General features: G+C 49.9%; 2 protein-coding genes across 4 annotated transcripts in view; one reads left to right on the forward strand and one right to left on the reverse strand.

Annotated features, from left to right (window-relative positions):
• Window positions 1-23986, reverse strand: part of dennd4c (DENN/MADD domain containing 4C) — a 201815-nt gene that overhangs the window by 98026 nt on the left and 79803 nt on the right. For all 3 annotated transcript variants that reach the window (XM_067983316.1, XM_067983317.1, XM_067983315.1), the window contains exon 3: window positions 2571-2823. In XM_067983316.1, the coding sequence (XP_067839417.1) occupies window positions 2571-2823 (253 nt within the window). The remainder of the gene's footprint in view (window positions 1-2570; window positions 2824-23986) is intronic.
• LOC137320376 (trichohyalin-like) lies at window positions 9944-20730 on the forward strand (the record flags this gene model as incomplete). Its single annotated transcript, XM_067982077.1, has 7 exons — window positions 9944-10045; window positions 13529-13626; window positions 13873-14126; window positions 15909-16281; window positions 16664-16773; window positions 16937-17357; window positions 20559-20730. Coding segments are annotated over exons 1-7 (1530 nt in total), but the record flags the coding sequence as incomplete, so codon positions are not given.

Below are 23986 nucleotides of genomic sequence, written 5' to 3' on the forward strand. Positions count from 1 at the left end.
AAACCAAACTTAAACCAGATTTTCCAACAAGGAAACTTCTTTTGATTGAATCCTGCAATGGTATTGTATGCTTGTGGTATTCTGTGCTTTTATGATATACAAGCACAGAAGCTATTTTATGGCTTCCTCTGGTTATTTGTTTATTTATAACCCTGGCCCCTCAAGCTTTGGTATCTGGCTTTTCAGTAACAGCACTTAAAAACAAAAACAGTCCTGTGTTTAGAAGAATAGTCAAATATAAAATAAATGGAGCTTTAGCTCTGACAGATGCAGTCCTAATTTTCCTATAAATTTGAAAAATTGCATTTATTCCCCACCTGTCAGGGCTAATCGCACGCTGCATCACTTGCGAACAGTTCACTGAAGACCCACCAGGCTGGCTTTAACAGCTGCAGAAGAAACATTCTGAAAATGCATCAGCAGACAGCTCTCTGAGAGAGCAGAGAAACATGCTTCCCAGTAACTTTTCCTGGACGGCCACAGTAACCGGCTTAATGTATTAGCTGTTTGATGTAGATCTTGGTGAATAGGTAGCAGTTTTGTTTTAACTACATGGAGAGGAACGGGGTACACCAGTTATTCTAGAGTCTGTTAAGAGGAAATTTCCCATGTTTGGTTAAAAAAAAATCCAAAGAAGTATTAAACTGGTTCAACAAGTTAGCATTCATGCTTTGCTTGTAATCAATACCATTGATATATTAAAGTTTGCAACTTGTGAAAGAATAGTTGTGGAGAAACAGGTTTCCAAAAAAAAAATCAATCATGCTTGGAAAAGAAAGGAAGCTTCCATAATTTTTTGCTCTGCTTATCTATCACCATAGTATATTACCGTACAAAGGTCTTAGCAGCAGCTCTGTGTAAACAAACAAACTTCTGCATGTTTCCAAGCCACTATATGCAAGGTTCATTACGTTCTAGGATTCATGTGTATAACTCCAATAGCTAGTACTTCCATTGTTGAAAAAGTAGCTTTTTTAAAAAAAACGCTTCACAATTACAGGATACAATAATTTATTCAAAGATAGGTTACTGAAAATTTGAATACTCAACCCTCCCACATCCAAAAAGTCTTCAATACCTAGCCTTCGTTTATATAATTTTAGTATATAGTAACACAAGATGCTCAATGTCAGCATCTACATCACATGTAATCTACTGAGGAGAAGGAGCAGTCACTAAGTTTTTGAGTGCATACACATTAAGAAAGGAAAACATCAGTTTAACAGGGCCGAAAACCCATAGCAGGTATATGAGCCTCCCCTGTATAAATGTTATGTTACAGATGTGTAACTGGCTTAGTATTATCAGCAGAATTAGCAAAGTGGCACATCTTTTCATTTTGTCAGAGACAGCAAAAAAGTAAAATAGATCATGAAAAAGTACATACTGTTGTAACATCTATCATAACTGTGATTTTAAATAAGCCAGTATCCTAATGTATAGCCTAAATAGTGGTCTGATAGCAAAAAGAACATTTATTCCCAAAGTCTAGTTATATCCTTTAAGTGAAATATAGCAACAAGATTTTCTGTCTGACTTCTTGTGCATGTAAGGTTACAATCTTGTTAGTGGAGAGCAAGGGCTTATTTATGGGAGTGCCTTCAGCACACAGCACAAAAATAATCAAAGAAGAGCCTAAAAACTAAGGGATTTAACAGGTGAGCTATTATACTGTGATGTGGGGTGAGAATGAAAAGAATGTTGAAAAGTAAAATAGTTCCATTAATTAGAATGGGATGTCACCCTTATTAAATGTGGAAAATATTTACTGGCAGTGACATCCTCAAATATGATGTAAAAACCCACAACCTCTACCACCTGGAAGGACAAGGGCAGCAGGCACATGGGAACAACACAACCTGCATGTTCGCCTCCAAGTCACACACCATCCCGACTTAAAAATATATCACCGTTCCTTCATCGTCGCTGGGTCAAAATCCTGGAACTCCCTACCTAACAGCACTGTGGGAGAACCTTCACCACACGGACTGCAGTTCAAGGCAGCTCATCACCACCTTCTCAAGGGCAATTAGGGATGGGTAATAAATGCTCGCCTTGCCAGCGACACCCACATCCCATGAACGAATAAAAAAAGCCATTATTGGAGTATTCCTGTAACAGAACTAAATACACAAGTTGTGGTCTTTAATCAGGTTTGTTGTAGACTCGAAGAATTCAGGGAAGCTACACTTAGTTACACTTTCAGAATATTACAGCCTGAATGCTTTAAGCTAAAAATACAAGTACTGAGCATGTTTAAAAAGAGACATTACTACATGTGACAAACTAGTGGAATTTTAAGTTAATGCCCACAACCTCCAATGTAGCTGAATGCCTGACGGAGACAAGTACACTTCCTTCCACCTTAAAAAGGAATTGCATGTAAATGCAAGGTTCTCTAACAAAAGCAAAGGTATACTACGGAACAGTATCCAAATCATTGAAGATCTTCCAAACAGAACTTCAGATGCAGTTAATCTGCCAAACACATTGCCATGAAATAAGTACTGTATCAATTTCAAGACCATTTCAGATACCGTAATGCAGAAAATCGCAAAGATTATCCTTACCATGCCACAGTTCAAGTTCTTATCTACTTTGCAGAAAGTGTGGGGTGGGGTTTCTCCTTTACTGGTAACAATAACGCACATATCTGTCACAGCCAAAGAATTCTGAGGTCTGTTCAATGGAGCCCTCCGATGGGTAATGAAGATTCTCTGAGAGGTGGCTGAACTGTTGTTAACATTGGCACAACGGCCAAAAGGAGTTGCTTGTAAGATTTCACAGCCTGGAATTAGACGTTCCTTCCCCTCGTATAAAACCCTAAGGTGAAAAAGAAAAACATTTCCGCTTATAATTATTCCACCATTGTGTTTGTGACTTCACAGTGACAAGTAGAGCATCTGGAACACACAGTTAAAAGCACACATTGTGATTCTCCACTTTCAGTCCAGCCAGCAAAGATATAAGCACGATCAAAGTGCTCCAAATTAACTCAATCAGATCTGAATCAAGCTAATTGAAGGAGGATCAGCATTAGAGATTATTGCTCACCACTTTTATAAAAGATCCTAGTTGACACAGAATGATAATAATGCTCAAATATTAACCTAATTTTTGAGCACAGTGCAAAGTTTTAGCTCAAAATTAACTCGATTTTTTTTAATATGGATTTGAATCAAGTGTTAGAGGTTCAATAACCAATGTCACAGAATCATAGGACGTTACAGCACAGAAGGAGGCCATTCAGCCCATCATGTCCTTGCCGACCGATAAAGAGCTATTCAGCTTAATCCCACTTTCCAGCACTTGGTTCGTAGCCCTTTAGGTTACCGCACTTCAAGTGCACAATTACTTTAAACCTATGCCCCCTGGTCACTGACCCTTCGGGAAATAGGTCCTCCCTATCCACTCTATTTAGTCCAGTCATAATTTTATATACCTCAATTAAATCCCCTCTCAGCCTCCTTTGTTCCAAAGAAAACAACCCCAGCCTATCCAATCTTCTCATAGCTAAAATTCTCCAGCCCTGGCAACATCCTCGTAAATCTCCTCTGTAACCTCTCTAGTGCAGTCACATCTTTCTTGTAATGTGGTGACCAGAACTGTACGCAGAACTCAAGCTGTGGCCTAACCAATGTTTTGTACAGTTCTGGTATAACCTCCCTGCTTTTATATTCTATGCCTTGGCTAATAAAGGAAAGGATCCCGTATGCCTTTTTAACCACCTTGTCTACCTGTCCTGCTACCTTCAGGGATCTGTGGACATGCACTCCAAGGTCCTTTTGTTTCTCTACACCTCAGTATCCTACCATTTATTGTGTGTTCCCTTGCCTTGTTTGCCCTCCCCAAATTCATTACCTCACACTTCTCTGGATTGAATTCCATTTGCCACTTTTCTGCCTACCTGACCAGTCCATTGATACCTTCCTGCAGTCCACAGCTTTCCTCCTCACTATCAACCACATGGTCAATTTTTGTATCATCTGCAAACTTCTTGATCAAGCCCACCACATTCAAGTCCAAATTATTAATATATACCACAAAAATCAAGGGACCCATTATTGAGCCTTGCGGGGCCCCACTGGAAACAGCCTTCCAGTTGCAAAAACACCCGTCAACCATTACCTTTTGCTTCCTGCCACTGAGCCAATTTTGGATCCAGCTGGCCACTTTCCCTTGGATCCCATGGGCTTTTACTTTTTTGACCAATCTGCCACGTGGACCTTGTCAAAAGCCTTGCTAAAATCCATGTACACTACATCAAAGGCATTACCCTCACCAACCCTCCTTGTTGCCTGCTCAAAAAATTCAATCAAATTAGTCAGATACGACCTTCCTTTAACATCCATGCTGACTGTCCTTGATTAACCCATGCCTTTCTAAAGATGATTTATGCTGTCCCTTAGAATTGATTCCAATAACTTGCCCACCACCGAGGTTAGACTGACCGGCCTATAATTATTCGGTCTCTCTCTTTCTCCCTTTTTAAACAGTACAACGTTAGCAGTCCTCCAATCCTCCGGCACCACGCCCGTAGCCAGGGAGGATTAGAAAACGATGGTCAGAGCCTCCGCTACTTCCTCCCTTGCTTCTCAACGGTCTGGGTACATTTCATCCGGGCCTGGCGATTTATCTACTTTCAAAGATGCCAATCCCCTTAATACTTCCTCTCTCACTATGTTTAGCCTATCCAATATTTCACACTCCTCCTCCTTAACTACAACCTCTGCACGTGCAGACAGACTCAAAGTATTCATTAAGAACCATACTCACATCTTCCTTCTCCACACACAGGTTACCTTTATGGTCTCTAATAGGCCCTACTCTTTCCCTAGTTATCCTCTTGCTCTTTATGTATTTATAAAACATTTTTGGATTTTCCTTAATTTTACTTGCCAGTATTTTTTCATGCCCTCTCTTTGCTTTCCCAATTTCCTTTTAATTTCACCCCTGCACTTTCTATACTCCTCTAGGCTTTCTGCAGTATTGAGCTCTTGGTGTCCTCCCAAAACATTCCTATTCAATACTCAAAACAGATTGATAGCAGACTGACTTCAATTTGCATGCAGTCAATAGTCAAGCGTGCCTTAATTTCATCCAGAGAGTTCAAAGAACCGCAGAGATATGCAAGTGCTGCCATAAAGTAATCTCAATAAACATTTGTGGATATACATCAAGCACCATATTGGCAACATGGTTCTTTTGTACTTCAATATGTCATTTAAAAAAGGTGGAAAGGATTAAACTCTCAAAATAACAAGCTGATTTGAAAACCAAGATTAAAGAATGTCCTAAATATTTCCAAATATTACAATACAAGTTTATCACTCGGCAGACTAGAGTTAAACAGAATCTTCAGAAGAGTAGAAAAGTACTTAATCGCCCCAACACCAATACCACCTTTGGTTCTTGTCTTTTATCATTAATGCAAATCACTGCAGAACAGCATGTGGATATAAAGCATGATGACCTGTACTGTAGCTTACATGAATAAATGGTTCGACAAAACTACCAGCTCCCTGAAAGGTGCAGTTGAATAAACTTTCACATGATAATAGTGTGAAGCAGTAACAGTTAAATACTTCATAATCACCAACATGCTCCATGGTCAAACAACAGTATCCAATGTACTGGCAAGAAAGGCAGGAGGAACAGTCCCTTTGATGGCTCAGTGAGTTTATCAGTGAGTAGATGAGCCATACTGACCAGTAACGCCATAAGTTCAGCCCCCTCTCTGTTCAACAACGTGCATTTATATAGCGCCTTAACGTAGTAAAACATCCTACGACACTTCAAAGGAGCACTATCAAACAAAATTTGACACCGTGCCATATAAGGAGACATTAAGATAGGTAACCAAAGGCTTGGTCAAAGAGGTAGGTTTTAAGGAGCGTTGTAAAAGAGGAGAGAGGGGTAGAGAGGTTTAGAGAGGGAATTCCAGAGCTTAGGGGCGAGGCAGCTGAAGGCATGGCTGCTAATTGTGAAGTGATGAAAATCAGGGATGTGCAAGAGGCCATAAGTGGAGGAGCGCAGAGATCTCAGAGGGTTGTACGGCTGGAGGAAGTTACAGAGATAGGAAGGGGAGAGACTATGTGGGGATTTGAAAACAAGGATGAGAATTTTAAAACTGAGGTATTGCCAGAACAGGAGCCAATGTAGGTCAGCGAGCACAGGAGTACTGGGTGAACAGGACTTAGTGCGAGTTAGGATACCGCTGGCAGAGTTTTGGATGAGCTCAAGCTTATGAGGGTGGAAAATGGGTGGCTGGCCAGGACAGCATTGGAATAGTTGAGTCCAGAGGCAATGACGGCATGGATGAGGATTACAGAAGCAGATGGGCTCAGGCAGGGGCGGAGACGGGGAGATGCTGCGGAGGTGGAAGTAGGTGGTCTAGGTGATGGAGAGGATATGAGTCAGAAGCTCAGCTCTGGATCAAATAGGACAGCAAGGTTGCGAACAGTCTGATTCAGCCTCAGACAGTGACCAAGGAGAGGGATGGCGTCGGTGGCAAGGGAACAGTTAACTGAGCTCAGTTGGGCAGCCTACATTAGGAGCGGGAAGTATAATTCAGTTTGTGTATCTGATTACTATCTAGCAACTACTGCTTGAACTGTCTACGTGCCGATTTCAGGGGCGGACAAGATCAGGCACAACTCTGAAACCTCCCTACAGATGAATATCCTACGGACACACAAACAGTCACTTCAGGTGTACAGTAAGCTCCTGTCACCAAAACATGATTTTGACAGAAGAAGATAATATCTTCATAATTATAATGCAATACTTACACAAGAACTACTCAGCAAAAAATACAAATCATGCATTCTAGAGTAATCAACAGTAAGTATGCACAATCTAAACATTTGCTCGGGAAATTTTTCTGAAGTTTTTTTGGAGCACTGAAGCCAACAGAAACACAATCTAGAACCTTGGCTTTAAGCCCAAAATTTTACAGAAAGTTCTAATGGAATACAGCTGCTGACTGGAATACAAAGGAGTGGAAGTTATGTTACAGATGTACAGATCTCTCATTAGACCCCATATGGAGTACTGCATTCAATTCTGGGCATCGCACCTCAAAGGATATATTGGCCTTAGAGGGGATGCAACGCAGATTTAACACAACGATACTGGGGCTAAAAGGATTAAATTATTACAGATTGCATAAACTTTGCTTGTATTCCCTTCAGTTTCGATGGTTGAGGCGTGATCTAAATCAAAATATTTAAAATGATTACGGGATTCAATAGGGTAGATAGAGAAACTACTTCCTCTGGTGGGAAATCCAGAACCGGAGGACATAATCTTAAAATGAGAGCTCGGCCATTTAGGAGTGAAATCAGGAAGCGCTTTTTCAACAATGGGTCGTGGAAATCTGGAACTCGCTCCCCCAAAAGGCTGGGGCTGCTGGGCAATTTAAATTTTCAAGTCCAGGATCGATAGATTTTTGTTAGGCAAGAGTATTAAGGGATATTGAAGAAAGGGTGTAAATGGACTTGAAGTACAAATCAAACCATGATTTAACTGAATGGCAGAATAGACTCAAGGGGCTAAATAGCCAACTCCTGTTCCTATGCTATTTTAAAAAAAATAATTTTGCCCATCAAGCCAACTCTTTCCACAAATCACATACAATTTATCCCATCATAATAAATTGGGTTGAGTTTCTCAAGGTAAACCTTTAAAAATATTTCATTTACCCCCAAAAATAATCAAATAAAGCCCCAGCACACCTAACCAACCAGGTATGGTTGTTTTTGAAAGATGGCATTTCTTTAATGACTGCAGCACATGAGCAGTTTAATAATCTCACTAATAGCCATTATGGAGTATTTAATTATATCTGTCCACAATTATCCGTACAAGCTTCAGTCCTGTTCCAAAAAATTCAGATCTGTGGGAACAAGTTAAACATAATGGCCCAGAATTTCCTGGAAAGTTTTAGCATAACGACAACGTAAGGGTGGTGTTGCGCTAGTCCCCAAACCCCGCCGCCAGTGCCGAGGAAATTTGCATGTTACTGATTTACAACGGTTTTACACCAAAACATCGTTACATACATTTCCTTGATTTTTTGCACCGCTTCCAAGATACGTCTGCTGAAACCCTCTGCCACTCAATTATATAGCTCCAACCCTATGCAAAAGACTAGGTAAATCCAGGAAACTCGCTTCAGCTGAACACTGAGCTGGTGTAGATCTAAACCCAAAAATTTAAGCAAAGTACCGTCTGAAATCACTGGATATTGGTGCAACTGAGATTTCTGGAGTTTAACAGGATAAAGATATTTTTTATAATTTTTAAAAAGCTTTCTTGCCGAGACCTGTACCATACTTAGCCAAAGTGCCAAAGTCTCAAGAGTACCTGAATTTTATGAGATTGGTCCCCCCACATATTCAGAGCAACGAACCAGCTGGAATGGCCTTCTCAATGGGCATAGTGGATTGGGAGGACCTATTTCCCTTAGCAGAGGGGTGAGTGACCGGGGTATAGATTTGAAGTAATTGGTAGAAGAATTAGAGAGGAGCTGAGGAGAAATTTTTTCACCCAGAGGGTGGTGGGCGTCTGGAATTCATTGCTTGAAAAGGGTGGTAGAGGCAGAAACCCTCAACTCATTGAAAAAGTACTTGGATGTGCACTTGAAGTGCTCTAACCTACAGGGCTACGGACCAAGTGCTGGAAAGTGAGATTAAGCTGGATAGCTCTTCTTCAGCCGGCACAGACACGATGGGGCCGAATGGCCTCCTTCTGTGCCATAACTGTCTATGATTCTATTCTATACCCCTGTTCTGAATATTAACGGAAGAGCAAGAGCAGCAGCAGAGGCCATCGGCTTTGCAAGTGAGGAGTCATGGCAGAAGGCACAAACAGTGAAATCACCAGCACAGTAACACATGGCCTGTGAAATTCCTCAGAGCTGCTCCGGCGAAGTAACGTTGGCGGAGTGGGAAGTCCAGTGGAAATCTTGTTCACTTGCATAAACAGAATTTCTGCCGTATTCCCAGCAAAGTAAAGTTGGCGGAGCAGGAGCAGCTCCGATTAATTTTCCGATCCGCATCACTCCATAGTGAAATTACATCTGGGAGGGATGTTAACCTCAGACGGTAATTCTGAATAATTCAAACTTCAACAATATTAATAGCTTTTTGACATCAGTGTTGGATGCTGCCCAAATTGGCACTATTGTGAAGGTGTGCTAATTCATTTTTGTAACTGGACATAGCAATGGAGCCGTTGCCTTTTCAGTTGCACATAGAAGTGAGGGGCTAAACCAGAAATAAGTTCTTCAGTAGGCCTGGTGGTAAAATGTCAGGGCCCTTAACTGAACAACTGTTAGTTCAAATGTAGATTTCTCCTTCTCCTCATTATGCAAGATTTGGTGACTCTTGCCAGACCACTATATGATGCAGCACTGCTGCTGTGAAGCATCAGAGTGCTCTCTTTCACATCCCACAGAGGCAAGTTTCCTGAATGTACAAAAAAAGTCTGCTCAACAGCAATACCGATAAAAGCAGTAAACCTTTATTTGCTATGGGAATACACCATATTAAAAATCGTTGCGACTAGCGCACTCAGGCCCGGAGCACGTTCGCCCGCACCATGCACGCATGCACATTTTAGGTCACCAATTGCCCTCACCGTCGTTCACTAAAAGCGTGGACCAGAGGCCGGGAGCCATAAGTAACAGGGGGGGGGGGGGGGGGTGGTGAGGAAAAAAGCAGGGAGGATGGTCAAATTGACCACAGCACCATGGTACAGGAGACCATTCAAGTCAGGGGAGTAAAAAAGGAATGTGGTCGTGGTAGAGATTAGTATAGTCAGGGGGATAGATACTGTTCTCTGCAGCTACAACTGGGAGTCCTGAAGGCTGTGTTGCCTGCCAGGTTATCTCCTCGTGGCTGGAAAAGACTTGGAGCATAAGGGGGAAGATCCAGTTGTCATGGTCCACGAAGAAACCAACGACATAGGTAGAACTAGGAATAAGGTTCTGTTGAAGGAGTTCGAGGAGCTAGAGTCCAAATTAATATGCAGAACCTCAAAGGTAATAATCTCTGAATTACTAGCTGAGTCAAGCACAAATTACCATAGGGTCCAACAGATCAAAGAGATAAATGCATGGCTCAAAGAGTGGTGTGGGAGACAGGGGTTTCGATTCATGGGGCACTGGCACCAGTACTGGGAAAAGAGGGAGCTGTTCTGTTGGGACAGGCTCCACTTAAACCGGGCTGAGTTCAGTGTCCTGGCGAATTGAATAAGTAGGGCTGTGGATAGGGCTTTAATCTAAAAAGTGGGTTGGGGGGGAAAAGAGAAACGTTAAGGTGAGGGAAAATTTATCAATCGAAAGAGAAGAGTCAGGGTCATACAGTAATGTAGCGAATTGGGTAAAGATAAGCAGAGTGTGACAGGAACGGACAGAGTTGAACGATAATAGTGCATCAGTGAATACGGTCAAATCAGGGAAAACTAGTAAAGAAACTTAAAATTAAAGGCGCTTTATCTGAATGCACAAAGCATTCGTAACAAGATATACAAATTAATGGCACAAATAGGGATAGGAAACTAGCAAAGAATGACCAAGAAATTGATAGAGGGAGAAAATAGAATGAGAGTAAACTAACAAGAAATAAAAAAGGAAGAGTAGCAGCAAAAGTAAACGTGGGTCCATTAGAGGATGAGACAGGAAAAATTATAATGGGGAATAAGGAAATGGCAGATACATTAAACAAATATTTTCTATCTGTCTTCACAGTAGGAGGCTCAAAAAACATACAAAAAAATAGGGAACCGTGGGTCTCATGTGAGTGAGGAACTTAAAGTAATTAATATTAGTGAAGAAAAAGTACTGGAGAAATGAATGGGACTAAAATGAATGTGTAAAAGCCAACAAATCCCCTGGACCTGAGGGCCTATATCCTAAGGTTCTAAAGGAAGTGGCTGCAAAGATAGTGGATGAATTGGTTGCGATCTTCCAAAATTCTCTAGATTCTAGAAGGATCCCAGTGGATTGGAAAGTAGCAAATGTAACACCGCTATTCAAGGAAAGAGGGGGAGAGAAAACAGAACTACAGGACAGTTAGCCTGACATCAGTCATCGGGAAAATACTGGAATCCATTATTAAGGACGTAATATGATTAGGCAGAGTCAACATGGTTTTGACAGCAGGGAAATTGTGTTTGACGAATCTATTAGAGTTTCTGAGGATGTAACTAGCAGGCTAGATAAGGGGGAACCAGTAGTATATTTGGATTTCCAAAAGGCATTTGAAAAGGTGTCATGGCGTTGGGGGTAATATATAAGCATGAATTGAGGATTGCTTAACTTACAGAAAACAGAGTGTTGGAATAAACTGGTCATTTTCAGGTTGGCAGGCTGTTACCAGTGGGGTTCCACAAGGATCAGTGGTGGGGCCTCAGCTATTTACAATCGATATTAATGACTTCAATGAAGGGACTGAGTGCAATGTATTCAAGTTTGCTGACTATACAATGCTAGGTGGGAAAGTAAGCTGTGAGGAGGATACAAAGAGTCAGCAAAGGGATTATAGACAGGTTAAATGAGTGGGCCAGAAGGTGGAACATGGAGTATAATGTGGACAAATGTGGGATTATTCACTTTGGTAGGAAGAATAGAAAAACAATATTTTTTAAATGGTGAGAAACTATTAAAGGTTGTTCAGAAGGATTTGGTTGAACTTGCATATGAAACACAAAGTTAACATGCAGGTGCAGCAAGCAATTAGGAAGGCACATGGTATGTTGGCCTTTATTACAAGGGGGTGGAAGTACAAGAGTAAGGAAGTCTTGCTGCAATTGTCCAGGGCTTTGGTGAGACCACACCTGGAGTACTGTGTACAGTTTTAGTTGCCTTATCTAAGGAAGGATATACTTGCTTTAGAGGCAGTGCAACAATTGATTCCTGGGATGAGAGGGCTATCCTATGAGGAGAGATTGAGTAGAATGGGCCTATACTCTCTGGAGTTTAGAAGAATGAGAGATGATGTCACTGAAACATAAGATTCTGAGAGGACTTGACAGGATAGATGCTGAGAGTCTGCTTCCACTAGCTGGAGAGTCTAGAACTAGGGGGCATAGTCTCATGATACAGGGGCAGCCATTTAGGACTGATGAGAAATATCTTCACTCAGAGGGTCATGAATCTTTGGAATTCTCCACCCCAAAGGGCTGTGGATGTTGAGTTGGAGTTTATTCAAGGCTTAGATCGATAAATATTTGGACACTAAGGGAATCAAGGGATATGGGGATCGGACAGGAAAGTGGAGTTGAGGTCGAAGATCAGCCATGGTCTTATTGAATGCAGAGCAGGCTTGAGGGGCCATGTGGCCTACTCCTATTTCTTATTTTATGTTCTCATGTGCAGAAGCAGTAGGGGAAAAGAGAGAGAGAACGCGAGAGAGAGAACGCGAGAGGGAGAGAGATCGCGAGAGGGAGAGAGATCGCGAGAGGGAGAGAGATCGCGAGAGGGAGAGAGAAGGCGAGAGGGAGAGAGAAGGCGAGAGGGAGAGAGAAGGCGAGAGGGAGAGAGAAGGCGAGAGGGAGAGAGAACGCGCGAGAGGGAGAGAGAAGGCGAGAGAGAGAGAGAGAAGGCGAGAGAGAGAGAGAGAAGGCGAGAGAGAGAGAGAAGGCGAGAGAGAGAGAGAAGGCGAGAGAGAGAGAGAAGGCGAGAGAGAGAGAGAAGGCGAGAACGCGCGAGAGAAGGCGAGAACGCGAGAGGGAGAGAACGCGAGAGGGAGAGAACGCGAGAGGGAGAGAACGCGAGAGGGAGAGAACGCGAGAGGGAGAGAACGCGAGAGGGAGAGAACGCGAGAGGGAGAGAACGCGAGAGGGAGAGAACGCGAGAGGGAGAGAGAAGGCGAGAGGGAGAGAGAAGGCGAGAGGGAGAGAGAAGGCGAGAGGGAGAGAGAAGGCGAGAGGGAGAGAGAAGGCGAGAGGGAGAGAGAAGGCGAGAGGGAGAGAGAAGGCGAGAGGGAGAGAGAAGGCGAGAGGGAGAGAGAAGGCGAGAGGGAGAGAGAAGGCGAGAGGGAGAGAGAAGGCGAGAGGGAGAGAGAAGGCGAGAGGGAGAGAGAAGGCGAGAGGGAGAGAGAAGGCGAGAGGGAGAGAGAAGGCGAGAGGGAGAGAGAAGGCGAGAGGGAGAGAGAAGGCGAGAGGGAGAGAGAAGGCGAGAGGGAGAGAGAAGGCGAGAGGGAGAGAGAGAAGGCGAGAGGGAGAGAGAGAAGGCGAGAGAGAGAGAAGGCGAGAGGGAGAGAGAGAAGGCGAGAGAGAGAGAGAGAAGGCGAGAGAGAAGGCGAGAGAGAGAGAGAGAAGGCGAGAGAGAAGGCGAGAGAGAGAGAGAGAGAAGGCGAGAGGGAGAGAGAGAAGGCGAGAGAGAGAGAGAGAAGGCGAGAGAGAGAGAAGGCGAGAGAGAGAGAAGGCGAGAGAGAGAGAGAGAGAAGGCGAGAGAGAGAGAGAGAGAAGGCGAGAGAGAGAGAGAGAGAGAAGGCGAGAGAGAGAGAGAAGGCGAGAGAGAGAGAGAAGGCGAGAGAGAGAGAGAAGGCGAGAGAGAGAGAGAAGGCGAGAGAGAGAGAGAAGGCGAGAGAGAGAGAGAAGGCGAGAGAGAGAGAGAAGGCGAGAACGCGCGAGAGAAGGCGAGAACGCGAGAGGGAGAGAACGCGAGAGGGAGAGAACGCGAGAGGGAGAGAACGCGAGAGGGAGAGAACGCGAGAGGGAGAGAACGCGAGAGGGAGAGAACGCGAGAGGGAGAGAACGCGAGAGGGAGAGAACGCGAGAGGGAGAGAGAAGGCGAGAGGGAGAGAGAAGGCGAGAGGGAGAGAGAAGGCGAGAGGGAGAGAGAAGGCGAGAGGGAGAGAGAAGGCGAGAGGGAGAGAGAAGGCGAGAGGGAGAGAGAAGGCGAGAGGGAGAGAGAAGGCGAGAGGGAGAGAGAAGGCGAGAGGGAGAGAGAAGGCGAGAGGGAGAGAGAAGGCGAGAGGGAGAGAGAAGGCGAGAGGGAGAGAGAAGGCGAGAGGGAGAGAGAAGGCGAGAGGGAGAGAGAAGGCGAGAGGGAGAGAGAAGGCGAGAGGGAGAGAGAAGGCGAGAGGGAGAGAGAAGGCGAGAGAGGGAGAGAGAAGGCGAGAGGGAGAGAGAAGGCGAGAGGGAGAGAGAAGGCGAGAGGGAGAGAGAAGGCGAGAGGGAGAGAGAAGGCGAGAGGGAGAGAGAGAAGGCGAGAGGGAGAGAGAGAAGGCGAGAGAGAGAGAAGGCGAGAGGGAGAGAGAGAAGGCGAGAGGGAGAGAGAGAAGGCGAGAGAGAGAGAGAGAAGGCGAGAGAGAAGGCGAGAGAGAGAGAGAGAGAAGGCGAGAGGGAGAGAGAGAAGGCGAGAGAGAGAGAGAGAAGGCGAGAGAGAGAGAAGGCGAGAGAGAGAGAAGGCGAGAGAGAGAGAGAAGGCGAGAGAGAGAGAGAGAGAGAAGGCGAGAGAGAGAGAAGGCGAGAGAGAGAGAGAAGGCGAGAGAGAGAGAGAAGGCGAGAGAGAGAGAGAGAAGGCGAGAGAGAGAGAGAGAAGGCGAGAGAGAGAGAGAGAAGGCGAGAGAGAGAGAGAGAAGGCGAGAGAGAGAGAGAGAAGGCGGAGAGAGAGAGAGAGAAGGCGAGAGAGAGAGAGAGAAGGCGAGAGAGAGAGAGAAGGCGAGAGAGAGAGAGAGAAGGCGAGAGAGAGAAGGCGAGAGAGAGAGAGAGAAGGCGAGAGAGAGAGAGAGAGAGAACGCGCGAGAGAGAACGCGTGAGAGAGAGAACGCGAGAGAGAGAGAACGCGAGAGGGAGAGAGAAGGCGAGAGGGAGAGAGAAGGCGAGAGGGAGAGAGAAGGCGAGAGGGAGAGAGAAGGCGAGAGGGAGAGAGAAGGCGAGAGGGAGAGAGAAGGCGAGAGGGAGAGAGAAGGCGAGAGGGAGAGAGAGAAGGCGAGAGGGAGAGAGAGAAGGCGAGAGGGAGAGAGAGAAGGCGAGAGAGAGAGAGAGAAGTCGAGAGAGAGAGAGAGAAGGCGAGAGGGAGAGAGAGAAGGCGAGAGAGAGAGAGAGAAGGCGAGAGAGAGAGAGAGAAGGCGAGAGAGAGAGAGAGAAGGCGAGAGAGAGAGAGAGAGAAGGCGGAGAGAGAGAGAGAGAGAAGGGCGAGAGAGAGAGAGAGAGAAGGCGAGAGAGAGAGAGAGAAGGCGAGAGAGAGAGAGAGAAGGCGAGAGAGAGAGAGAGAAGGCGAGAGAGAGAGAGAAGGCGAGAGAGAGAGAAGGCGAGAGAGAGAGAAGGCGAGAGAGAGAGAAGGCGAGAGAGAGAAGGCGAGAGAGAGAGAAGGCGAGAGGGAGAAGGCGAGAGGGAGAAGGCGAGAGGGAGAAGGCGAGAGGGAGAGAGAAGGCGAGAGGGAGAGAGAAGGCGAGAGGGAGAGAGAAGGCGAGAGGGAGAGAGAAGGCGAGAGGGAGAGAGAAGGCGAGAGGGAGAGAGAACGCGAGAGGGAGAGAGAACGCGAGAGGGAGAGAGAACGCGAGAGGGAGAGAGAACGCGAGAGGGAGAGAGAACGCGAGGGGGAGAGAGAACGCGAGAGGGAGAGAAGGCGAGAGGGAGAGAGAAGGCGAGAGAGAGAGAGAAGGCGAGAGAGAGAGAGAGAAGGCGAGAGAGAGAGAGAGAAGGCGAGAGAGAGAGAGAGAAGGCGAGAGAGAGAGAGAAGGCGAGAGAGAGAGAGAGAGAAGGCGAGAGAGAGAGAGAGAAGGCGAGAGAGAGAGAACGCGAGAGGGAGAGAACGCGAGAGGGAGAGAACGCGAGAGGGAGAGAACGCGAGAGGGAGAGAACGCGAGAGGGAGAGAACGCGAGAGGGAGAGAACGCGAGAGGGAGAGAACGCGAGAGGGAGAGAGAACGCGAGAGGGAGAGAGAACGCGAGAGGGAGAGAGAAGGCGAGAGGGAGAGAGAAGGCGAGAGGGAGAGAGAAGGCGAGAGGGAGAGAGAAGGCGAGAGGGAGAGAGAAGGCGAGAGGGAGAGAGAAGGCGAGAGGGAGAGAGAAGGCGAGAGGGAGAGAGAAGGCGAGAGGGAGAGAGAAGGCGAGAGGGAGAGAGAAGGCGAGAGGGAGAGAGAAGGCGAGAGGGAGAGAGAAGGCGAGAGGGAGAGAGAAGGCGAGAGGGAGAGAGAAGGCGAGAGGGAGAGAGAAGGCGAGAGGGAGAGAGAAGGCGAGAGGGAGAGAGAAGGCGAGAGGGAGAGAGAAGGCGAGAGGGAGAGAGAAGGCGAGAGGGAGAGAGAAGGCGAGAGGGAGAGAGAAGGCGAGAGGGAGAGAGAGAAGGCGAGAGAGAGAGAGGAGAAGGAGAGAGAGGGAGAGAGAGAAGGCGAGAGGGAGAGAGAGAAGGCGAGAGAGAGAGAGAGAAGGCGAGAGAGAAGGCGAGAGAGAGAGAGAGAAGGCGAGAGAGAAGGCGAGAGAGAGAGAGAGAGAAGGCGAGAGGGAGAGAGAGAGAAGGCGAGAGAGAGAGAAGGCGAGAGAGAGAGAAGGCGAGAGAGAGAGAAGGCGAGAGAGAGAGAGAAGGCGAGAGAGAGAGAGAGAGAAGGCGAGAGAGAGAGAGAGAGAAGGCGAGAGAGAGAGAGAGAGAAGGCGAGAGAGAGAGAGAAGGCGAGAGAGAGAGAGAAGGCGAGAGAGAGAGAGAAGGCGAGAGAGAGAGAGAGAAGGCGAGAGAGAGAGAGAAGGCGAGAGAGAGAGAGAAGGCGAGAGAGAGAGAGAAGGCGAGAGAGAGAGAGAAGGCGAGAGAACGCGAGGAGAGAAGGCGAGAACGCGAGAGGGAGAGAACGCGAGAGGGAGAGAACGCGAGAGGGAGAGAACGCGAGAGGGAGAGAACGCGAGAGGGAGAGAACGCGAGAGGGAGAGAACGCGAGAGGGAGAGAACGCGAGAGGGAGAGAACGCGAGAGGGAGAGAACGCGAGAGGGAGAGAGAAGGCGAGAGGGAGAGAGAAGGCGAGAGGGAGAGAGAAGGCGAGAGGGAGAGAGAAGGCGAGAGGGAGAGAGAAGGCGAGAGGGAGAGAGAAGGCGAGAGGGAGAGAGAAGGCGAGAGGGAGAGAGAAGGCGAGAGGGAGAGAGAAGGCGAGAGGGAGAGAGAAGGCGAGAGGGAGAGAGAAGGCGAGAGGGAGAGAGAAGGCGAGAGGGAGAGAGAAGGCGAGAGGGAGAGAGAAGGCGAGAGGGAGAGAGAAGGCGAGAGGGAGAGAGAAGGCGAGAGGGAGAGAGAAGGCGAGAGGGAGAGAGAAGGCGAGAGGGAGAGAGAAGGCGAGAGGGAGAGAGAAGGCGAGAGGGAGAGAGAAGGCGAGAGGGAGAGAGAAGGCGAGAGGGAGAGAGAAGGCGAGAGGGAGAGAGAAGGCGAGAGGGAGAGAGAAGGCGAGAGGGAGAGAGAAGGCGAGAGGGAGAGAGAAGGCGAGAGGGAGAGAGAAGGCGAGAGGGAGAGAGAGAAGGCGAGAGAGAGAGAAGGCGAGAGGGAGAGAGAGAAGGCGAGAGGGAGAGAGAGAAGGCGAGAGAGAGAGAGAGAAGGCGAGAGAGAAGGCGAGAGAGAGAGAGAGAGAAGGCGAGAGGGAGAGAGAGAAGGCGAGAGAGAGAGAGAGAAGGCGAGAGAGAGAGAAGGCGAGAGGAGAGAGAAGGCGAGAGAGAGAGAGAAGGCGAGAGAGAGAGAGAGAGAAGGCGAGAGAGAGAGAGAGAAGGCGAGAGAGAGAGAGAGAAGGCGAGAGAGAGAGAGAGAAGGCGAGAGAGAGAGAGAGAAGGCGAGAGAGAGAGAGAGAAGGCGAGAGAGAGAGAGAGAAGGCGAGAGAGAGAGAGAGAAGGCGAGAGAGAGAGAGAGAAGGCGAGAGAGAGAGAGAAGGCGAGAGAGAGAGAGAAGGCGAGAGAGAGAGAGAAGGCGAGAGAGAGAGAGAAGGCGAGAGAGAGAAGGCGAGAGAGAGAGAGAGAAGGCGAGAGAGAGAGAGAGAGAGAACGCGCGAGAGAGAACGCGTGAGAGAGAGAACGCGAGAGAGAGAGAACGCGAGAGAGAGAGAACGCGAGAGAGAGAGAGAGAACGCGAGAGGGAGAGAGAAGGCGAGAGGGAGAGAGAAGGCGAGAGGGAGAGAGAGAAGGCGAGAGGGAGAGAGAAGGCGAGAGGGAGAGAGAAGGCGAGAGGGAGAGAGAAGGCGAGAGGGAGAGAGAGAAGGCGAGAGGGAGAGAGAGAAGGCGAGAGGGAGAGAGAGAAGGCGAGAGAGAGAGAGAGAAGGCGAGAGAGGGAGAGAGAGAAGGCGAGAGAGAGAGAGAGAGAAGGCGAGAGAGAGAGAGAGAAGGCGAGAGAGAGAGAGAGAGAAGGCGAGAGAGAGAGAGAGAAGGCGAGAGAGAGAGAGAGAAGGCGAGAGAGAGAGAGAGAAGGCGAGAGAGAGAGAGAAGGCGAGAGAGAGAGAGAGAAGGCGAGAGAGAGAGAGAAGGCGAGAGAGAGAGAGAAGGCGAGAGAGAGAGAAGGCGAGAGAGAGAGAGAAGGCGAGAGAGAGAGAAGGCGAGAGAGAGAAGGCGAGAGAGAGAAGGCGAGAGAGAGAAGGCGAGAGAGAGAAGGCGAGAGGGAGAAGGCGAGAGGGAGAAGGCGAGAGGAGAGAAGGCGAGAGGGAGAGAGAAGGCGAGAGGAGAGAGAAGGCGAGAGGGAGAGAGAAGGCGAGAGGGAGAGAGAAGGCGAGAGGGAGAGAGAAGGCGAGAGGGAGAGAGAAGGCGAGAGGGAGAGAGAACGCGAGAGGGAGAGAGAACGCGAGAGGGAGAGAGAACGCGAGAGGGAGAGAACGCGAGAGGGAGAGAACGCGAGAGGGAGAGAGAACGCGAGAGGGAGAGAACGCGAGAGGGAGAGAACGCGAGAGGAGAGAACGCGAGAGGGAGAGAACGCGAGAGGGAGAGAACGCGAGAGGGAGAGAACGCGAGAGGGAGAGAACGCGAGAGGGAGAGAACGCGAGAGGGAGAGAGAACGCGAGAGGGAGAGAGAACGCGAGAGGGAGAGAACGCGAGAGGGAGAGAACGCGAGAGGGAGAGAGAACGCGAGAGGGAGAGAGAACGCGAGAGGGAGAGAGAACGCGAGAGAGAGAGAGAACGCGAGAGAGAGAGAGAAGGCGAAAGGGAGAGAGAAGGCGAGAGGGAGAGAGAAGGCGAGAGGGAGAGAGAAGGCGAGAGGGAGAGAGAAGGCGAGAGGGAGAGAGAAGGCGAGAGGGAGAGAGAAGGCGAGAGGGAGAGAGAAGGCGAGAGGGAGAGAGAGAAGGCGAGAGAGAGAGAAGGCGAGAGAGAAGGCGAGAGAGAAGGCGAGAGAGAGAGAGAGAGAAGGCGAGAGGGAGAGAGAGAAGGCGAGAGAGAGAGAGAGAAGGCGAGAGAGAGAGAGAAGGCGAGAGAGAGAGAGAAGGCGAGAGAGAGAAGGCGAGAGAGAGAGAGAGAAGGCGAGAGGAGAGAGAACGCGTGAGAGAGAGAGAAGGCGAGAGGGAGAGAGAAGGCGAGAGGGAGAGAGAACGAGAGAGAACGCGAGAGAGAGAGAGAACGCGAGAGGGAGAGAGAACGCGAGAGGGAGAGAGAAGGCGAGAGGGAGAGAGAAGGCGAGAGGGAGAGAGAAGGCGAGAGGGAGAGAGAAGGCGAGAGGGAGAGAGAAGGCGAGAGGGAGAGAGAGAAGGCGAGAGGGAGAGAGAGAAGGCGAGAGTGAGAGAGAGAAGGCGAGAGAGAGAGAGAGAAGGCGAGAGGGAGAGAGAGAAGGCGAGAGAGAGAGAGAGAAGGCGAGAGAGAGAGAGAGAGAAGGCGAGAGAGAGAGAGAGAAGGCGAGAGAGAGAGAGAAGGCGAGAGAGAGAGAGAGAGAGAAGGCGAGAGAGAGAGAGAGAGAGAGAGAAGGCGAGAGAGAGAGAGAGAAGGCGAGAGAGAGAGAGAGAAGGCGAGAGAGAGAGAGAGAAGGCGAGAGAGAGAGAGAGAAGGCGAGAGAGAGAGAGAGAAGGCGAGAGAGAGAGAAGGCGAGAGAGAGAGAAGGCGAGAGAGAGAGAAGGCGAGAGAGAGAAGGCGAGAGAGAGAAGGCGAGAGAGAGAAGGCGAGAGGGAGAAGGCGAGAGGAGAAGGCGAGAGGGAGAGAGAAGGCGAGAGGGAGAGAGAAGGCGAGAGGGAGAGAGAAGGCGAGAGGGAGAGAGAAGGCGAGAGGGAGAGAGAAGGCGAGAGGGAGAGAGAAGGCGAGAGAGAGAGAGAAGGCGAGAGGGAGAGAGAAGGCGAGAGGGAGAGAGAAGGCGAGAGGGAGAGAGAAGGCGAGAGGGAGAGAGAAGGCGAGGGGGAGAGAGAACGCGAGGGGAGAGAGAACGCGAGGGGGAGAGAGAACGCGAGGGGGAGAGAGAACGCGAGGGGGAGAGAGAACGCGAGGGGGAGAGAGAACGCGAGGGGGAGAGAGAACGCGAGGGGGAGAGAGAACGCGAGGGGGAGAGAGAACGCGAGGGGGAGAGAGAACGCGAGGGGGAGAGAGAACGCGAGGGGGAGAGAGAACGCGAGGGGGAGAGAGAACGCGAGGGGGAGAGAGAAGGCGAGGGGGAGAGAGAACGCGAGGGGGAGAGAGAAGGCGAGAGGGAGAGAGAAGGCGAGAGGGAGAGAGAAGGCGAGAGGGAGAGAGAAGGCGAGAGGGAGAGAGAAGGCGAGAGAGAGAGAGAAGGCGAGAGAGAGACAGAAGGCGAGAGAGAGAGAGAAGGCGAGAGAGAGAGAGAAGGCGAGAACGCGCGAGAGAGAGAACGCGAGAGGGAGAGAACGCGAGAGGGAGAGAACGCGAGAGGGAGAGAACGCGAGAGGGAGAGAACGCGAGAGGGGAGAGAACGCGAGAGGGAGAGAGAACGCGAGAGGGAGAGAGAACGCGAGAGGGAGAGAGAACGCGAGAGGGAGAGAGAACGCGAGAGGGAGAGAGAACGCGAGAGGGAGAGAGAACGCGAGAGGGAGAGAGAACGCGAGAGGGAGAGAGAACGCGAGAGGGAGAGAACGCGAGAGGGAGAGAACGCGAGAGGGAGAGAGAACGCGAGAGGGAGAGAACGCGAGAGGGAGAGAGAAGGCGAGAGGGAGAGAGAAGGCGAGAGGGAGAGAGAAGGCGAGAGGGAGAGAGAAGGCGAGAGGGAGAGAGAAGGCGAGAGGGAGAGAGAAGGCGAGAGGGAGAGAGAAGGCGAGAGGGAGAGAGAAGGCGAGAGGGAGAGAGAAGGCGAGAGGGAGAGAGAAGGCGAGAGGGAGAGAGAAGGCGAGAGGGAGAGAGAAGGCGAGAGGGAGAGAGAAGGCGAGAGGGAGAGAGAAGGCGAGAGGGAGAGAGAAGGCGAGAGAGAGAGAGAAGGCGAGAGGGAGAGAGAGAAGGCGAGAGAGAGAGAGAGAGAAGGCGAGAGAGAGAGAGAAGGCGAGAGAGAAGGCGAGAGAGAGAGAGAGAGAAGGCGAGAGGGAGAGAGAGAAGGCGAGAGAGAGAGAGAGAAGGCGAGAGAGAGAGAAGGCGAGAGAGAGAGAGAAGGCGAGAGAGAGAGAGAGAAGGCGAGAGAGAGAGAGAGAAGGCGAGAGAGAGAGAGAGAAGGCGAGAGAGAGAGAGAGAAGGCGAGAGAGAGAGAGAAGGCGAGAGAGAGAGAGAGAAGGCGAGAGAGAGAGAGAGAAGGCGAGAGAGAGAGAGAGAGCGAGAGGGAGAGAGAACGAGAGAGAGAACGCGAGAGAGAGAGAGAACGCGAGAGGGAGAGAGAACGCGAGAGGGAGAGAGAAGGCGAGAGGGAGAGAGAAGGCGAGAGGGAGAGAGAAGGCGAGAGGGAGAGAGAAGGCGAGAGGAGAGAGAGAAGGCGAGAGGGAGAGAGAGAAGGCGAGAGGGAGAGAGAGAAGGCGAGAGGGAGAGAGAGAAGGCGAGAGTGAGAGAGAGAAGGCGAGAGAGAGAGAGAGAGAAGGCGAGAGGGAGAGAGAGAAGGCGAGAGAGAGAGAGAGAAGGCGAGAGAGAGAGAGAGAAGGCGAGAGAGAGAGAGAGAAGGCGAGAGAGAGAGAGAGAAGCGAGAGAGAGAGAGAGAGAGAGAAGGCGAGAGAGAGAGAGAGAGAGAGAGAGAGAGAAGGCGAGAGAGAGAGAGAAGGCGAGAGAGAGAGAGAGAAGGCGAGAGAGAGAGAGAGAAGGCGAGAGAGAGAGAGAGAAGGCGAGAGAGAGAGAGAAGGCGAGAGAGAGAGAAGGCGAGAGAGAGAGAAGGCGAGAGAGAGAGAAGGCGAGAGAGAGAGAAGGCGAGAGAGAGAAGGCGAGAGAGAGAGAAGGCGAGAGGAGAGAGAAGGCGAGAGGGAGAAGGCGAGAGGGAGAAGGCGAGAGGGAGAAGGCGAGAGGAGAAGGCGAGAGGGAGAGAGAAGGCGAGAGGGAGAGAGAAGGCGAGAGGGAGAGAGAAGGCGAGAGGGAGAGAGAAGGCGAGAGGGAGAGAGAAGGCGAGAGGGGAGAGAGAAGGCGAGAGAGAGAGAGAAGGCGAGAGGGAGAGAGAAGGCGAGAGGGGAGAGAGAAGGCGAGGGAGGAGAGAGAAGGCGAGAGGGAGAGAGAACGCGAGGGGGAGAGAGAACGCGAGGGGGAGAGAGAACGCGAGGGGGAGAGAGAACGCGAGGGGGAGAGAGAACGCGAGGGGGAGAGAGAACGCGAGGGGAGAGAGAACGCGAGGGGGAGAGAGAACGCGAGAGGGGAGAGAGAACGCGAGGGGGAGAGAGAACGCGAGAGGGGAGAGAGAACGCGAGGGGGAGAGAGAACGCGAGGGGAGAGAGAGAAGGCGAGAGGGAGAGAGAACGCGAGGGGGAGAGAGAAGCGAGAGGGGAGAGAGAAGGCGAGAGGGAGAGAGAGAAGGCGAGAGGGAGAGAGAAGGCGAGAGGGAGAGAGAAGGCGAGAGGGAGAGAGAAGGCGAGAGAGAGAGAGAAGGCGAGAGAGACAGAACGGCGAGAGAGAGAGAGAAGGCGAGAGGAGAGAGAGAAGGCGAGAACGCCGAGAGAGAGAACGCGAGAGGGAGAGAACGCGAGAGGGAGAGAACGCGAGAGGGAGAGAACGCGAGAGGGAGAGAACGCGAGAGGGAGAGAACGCGAGAGGGAGAGAGAACGCGAGAGGGAGAGAGAACGCGAGAGGGAGAGAGAACGCGAGAGGGAGAGAGAACGCGAGAGGAGAGAGAACGCGAGAGGGAGAGAGAACGCGAGAGGGAGAGAGAACGCGAGAGGGAGAGAGAACGCGAGAGGGAGAGAGAAGCGAGAGGGAGAGAGAAGCGAGAGGGAGAGAGAACGCGAGAGAGAGAGAGAGAGAAGGCGAGAGGAGAGAGAGGCGAGAGAGAGAGAGAAGGCGAGAGGAGAGAGAAGGCGAGAGAGGAGAGAGAAGGCGAGAGAGAGAGAGAGAAGGCGAGAGAGAGAGAGAAGGCGAGAGAGAGAGAAGGCGAGAGAGAGAGAGAGAAGGCGAGAGAGAGAGAGAAGGCGAGAGAGAGAGAGAGAAGGCGAGAGAGAGAGAGAAGGCGAGAGAGAGAGAGAGAGGCGAGAGAGAGAGAGAAGGCGAGAGAGAGAGAGAGAGAAGGCGAGAGAGAGAGAGAGAAGGCGAGAGAGAGAGAGAGAAGGCGAGAGAGAGAGAGAGAAGGCGAGAGAGAGAGAGAGAAGGCGAGAGAGAGAGAGAGAAGGCGAGAGAGAGAGAGAGAAGGCGAGAGAGAGAGAGAGAAGGCGAGAGAGAGAGAGAGAAGGCGAGAGAGAGAGAGAGAAGGCGAGAGAGAGAGAGAAGGCGAGAGAGAGAGAGAGAAGGCGAGAGAGAGAGAGAAGGCGCGAGAGAGAGAGAAGGCGAGAGAGAGAGAGAGAAGGCGAGAGAGAGAGAGAAGGCGAGAGAGAGAGAGAGAAGGCGAGAGAGAGAGAGAGAGAAGGCGAGAGAGAGAGAGAGAAGACGCAGAGAGAGAGAGAAGGCGAGAGAGAGAGAGAGAGAGAGAAGGTGAGAGAGAGAGAGAACGCAGAGAGGGAGAGAAGGCGAGAGACGAGAGAGAGAAGGCGAGAGAGAGAGAGAGAGAGGCA

This window comes from Heptranchias perlo, chromosome 4, assembly GCF_035084215.1.
Source record: "Heptranchias perlo isolate sHepPer1 chromosome 4, sHepPer1.hap1, whole genome shotgun sequence".
Taxonomy (NCBI): Eukaryota; Metazoa; Chordata; class Chondrichthyes; order Hexanchiformes; family Hexanchidae; genus Heptranchias; species Heptranchias perlo.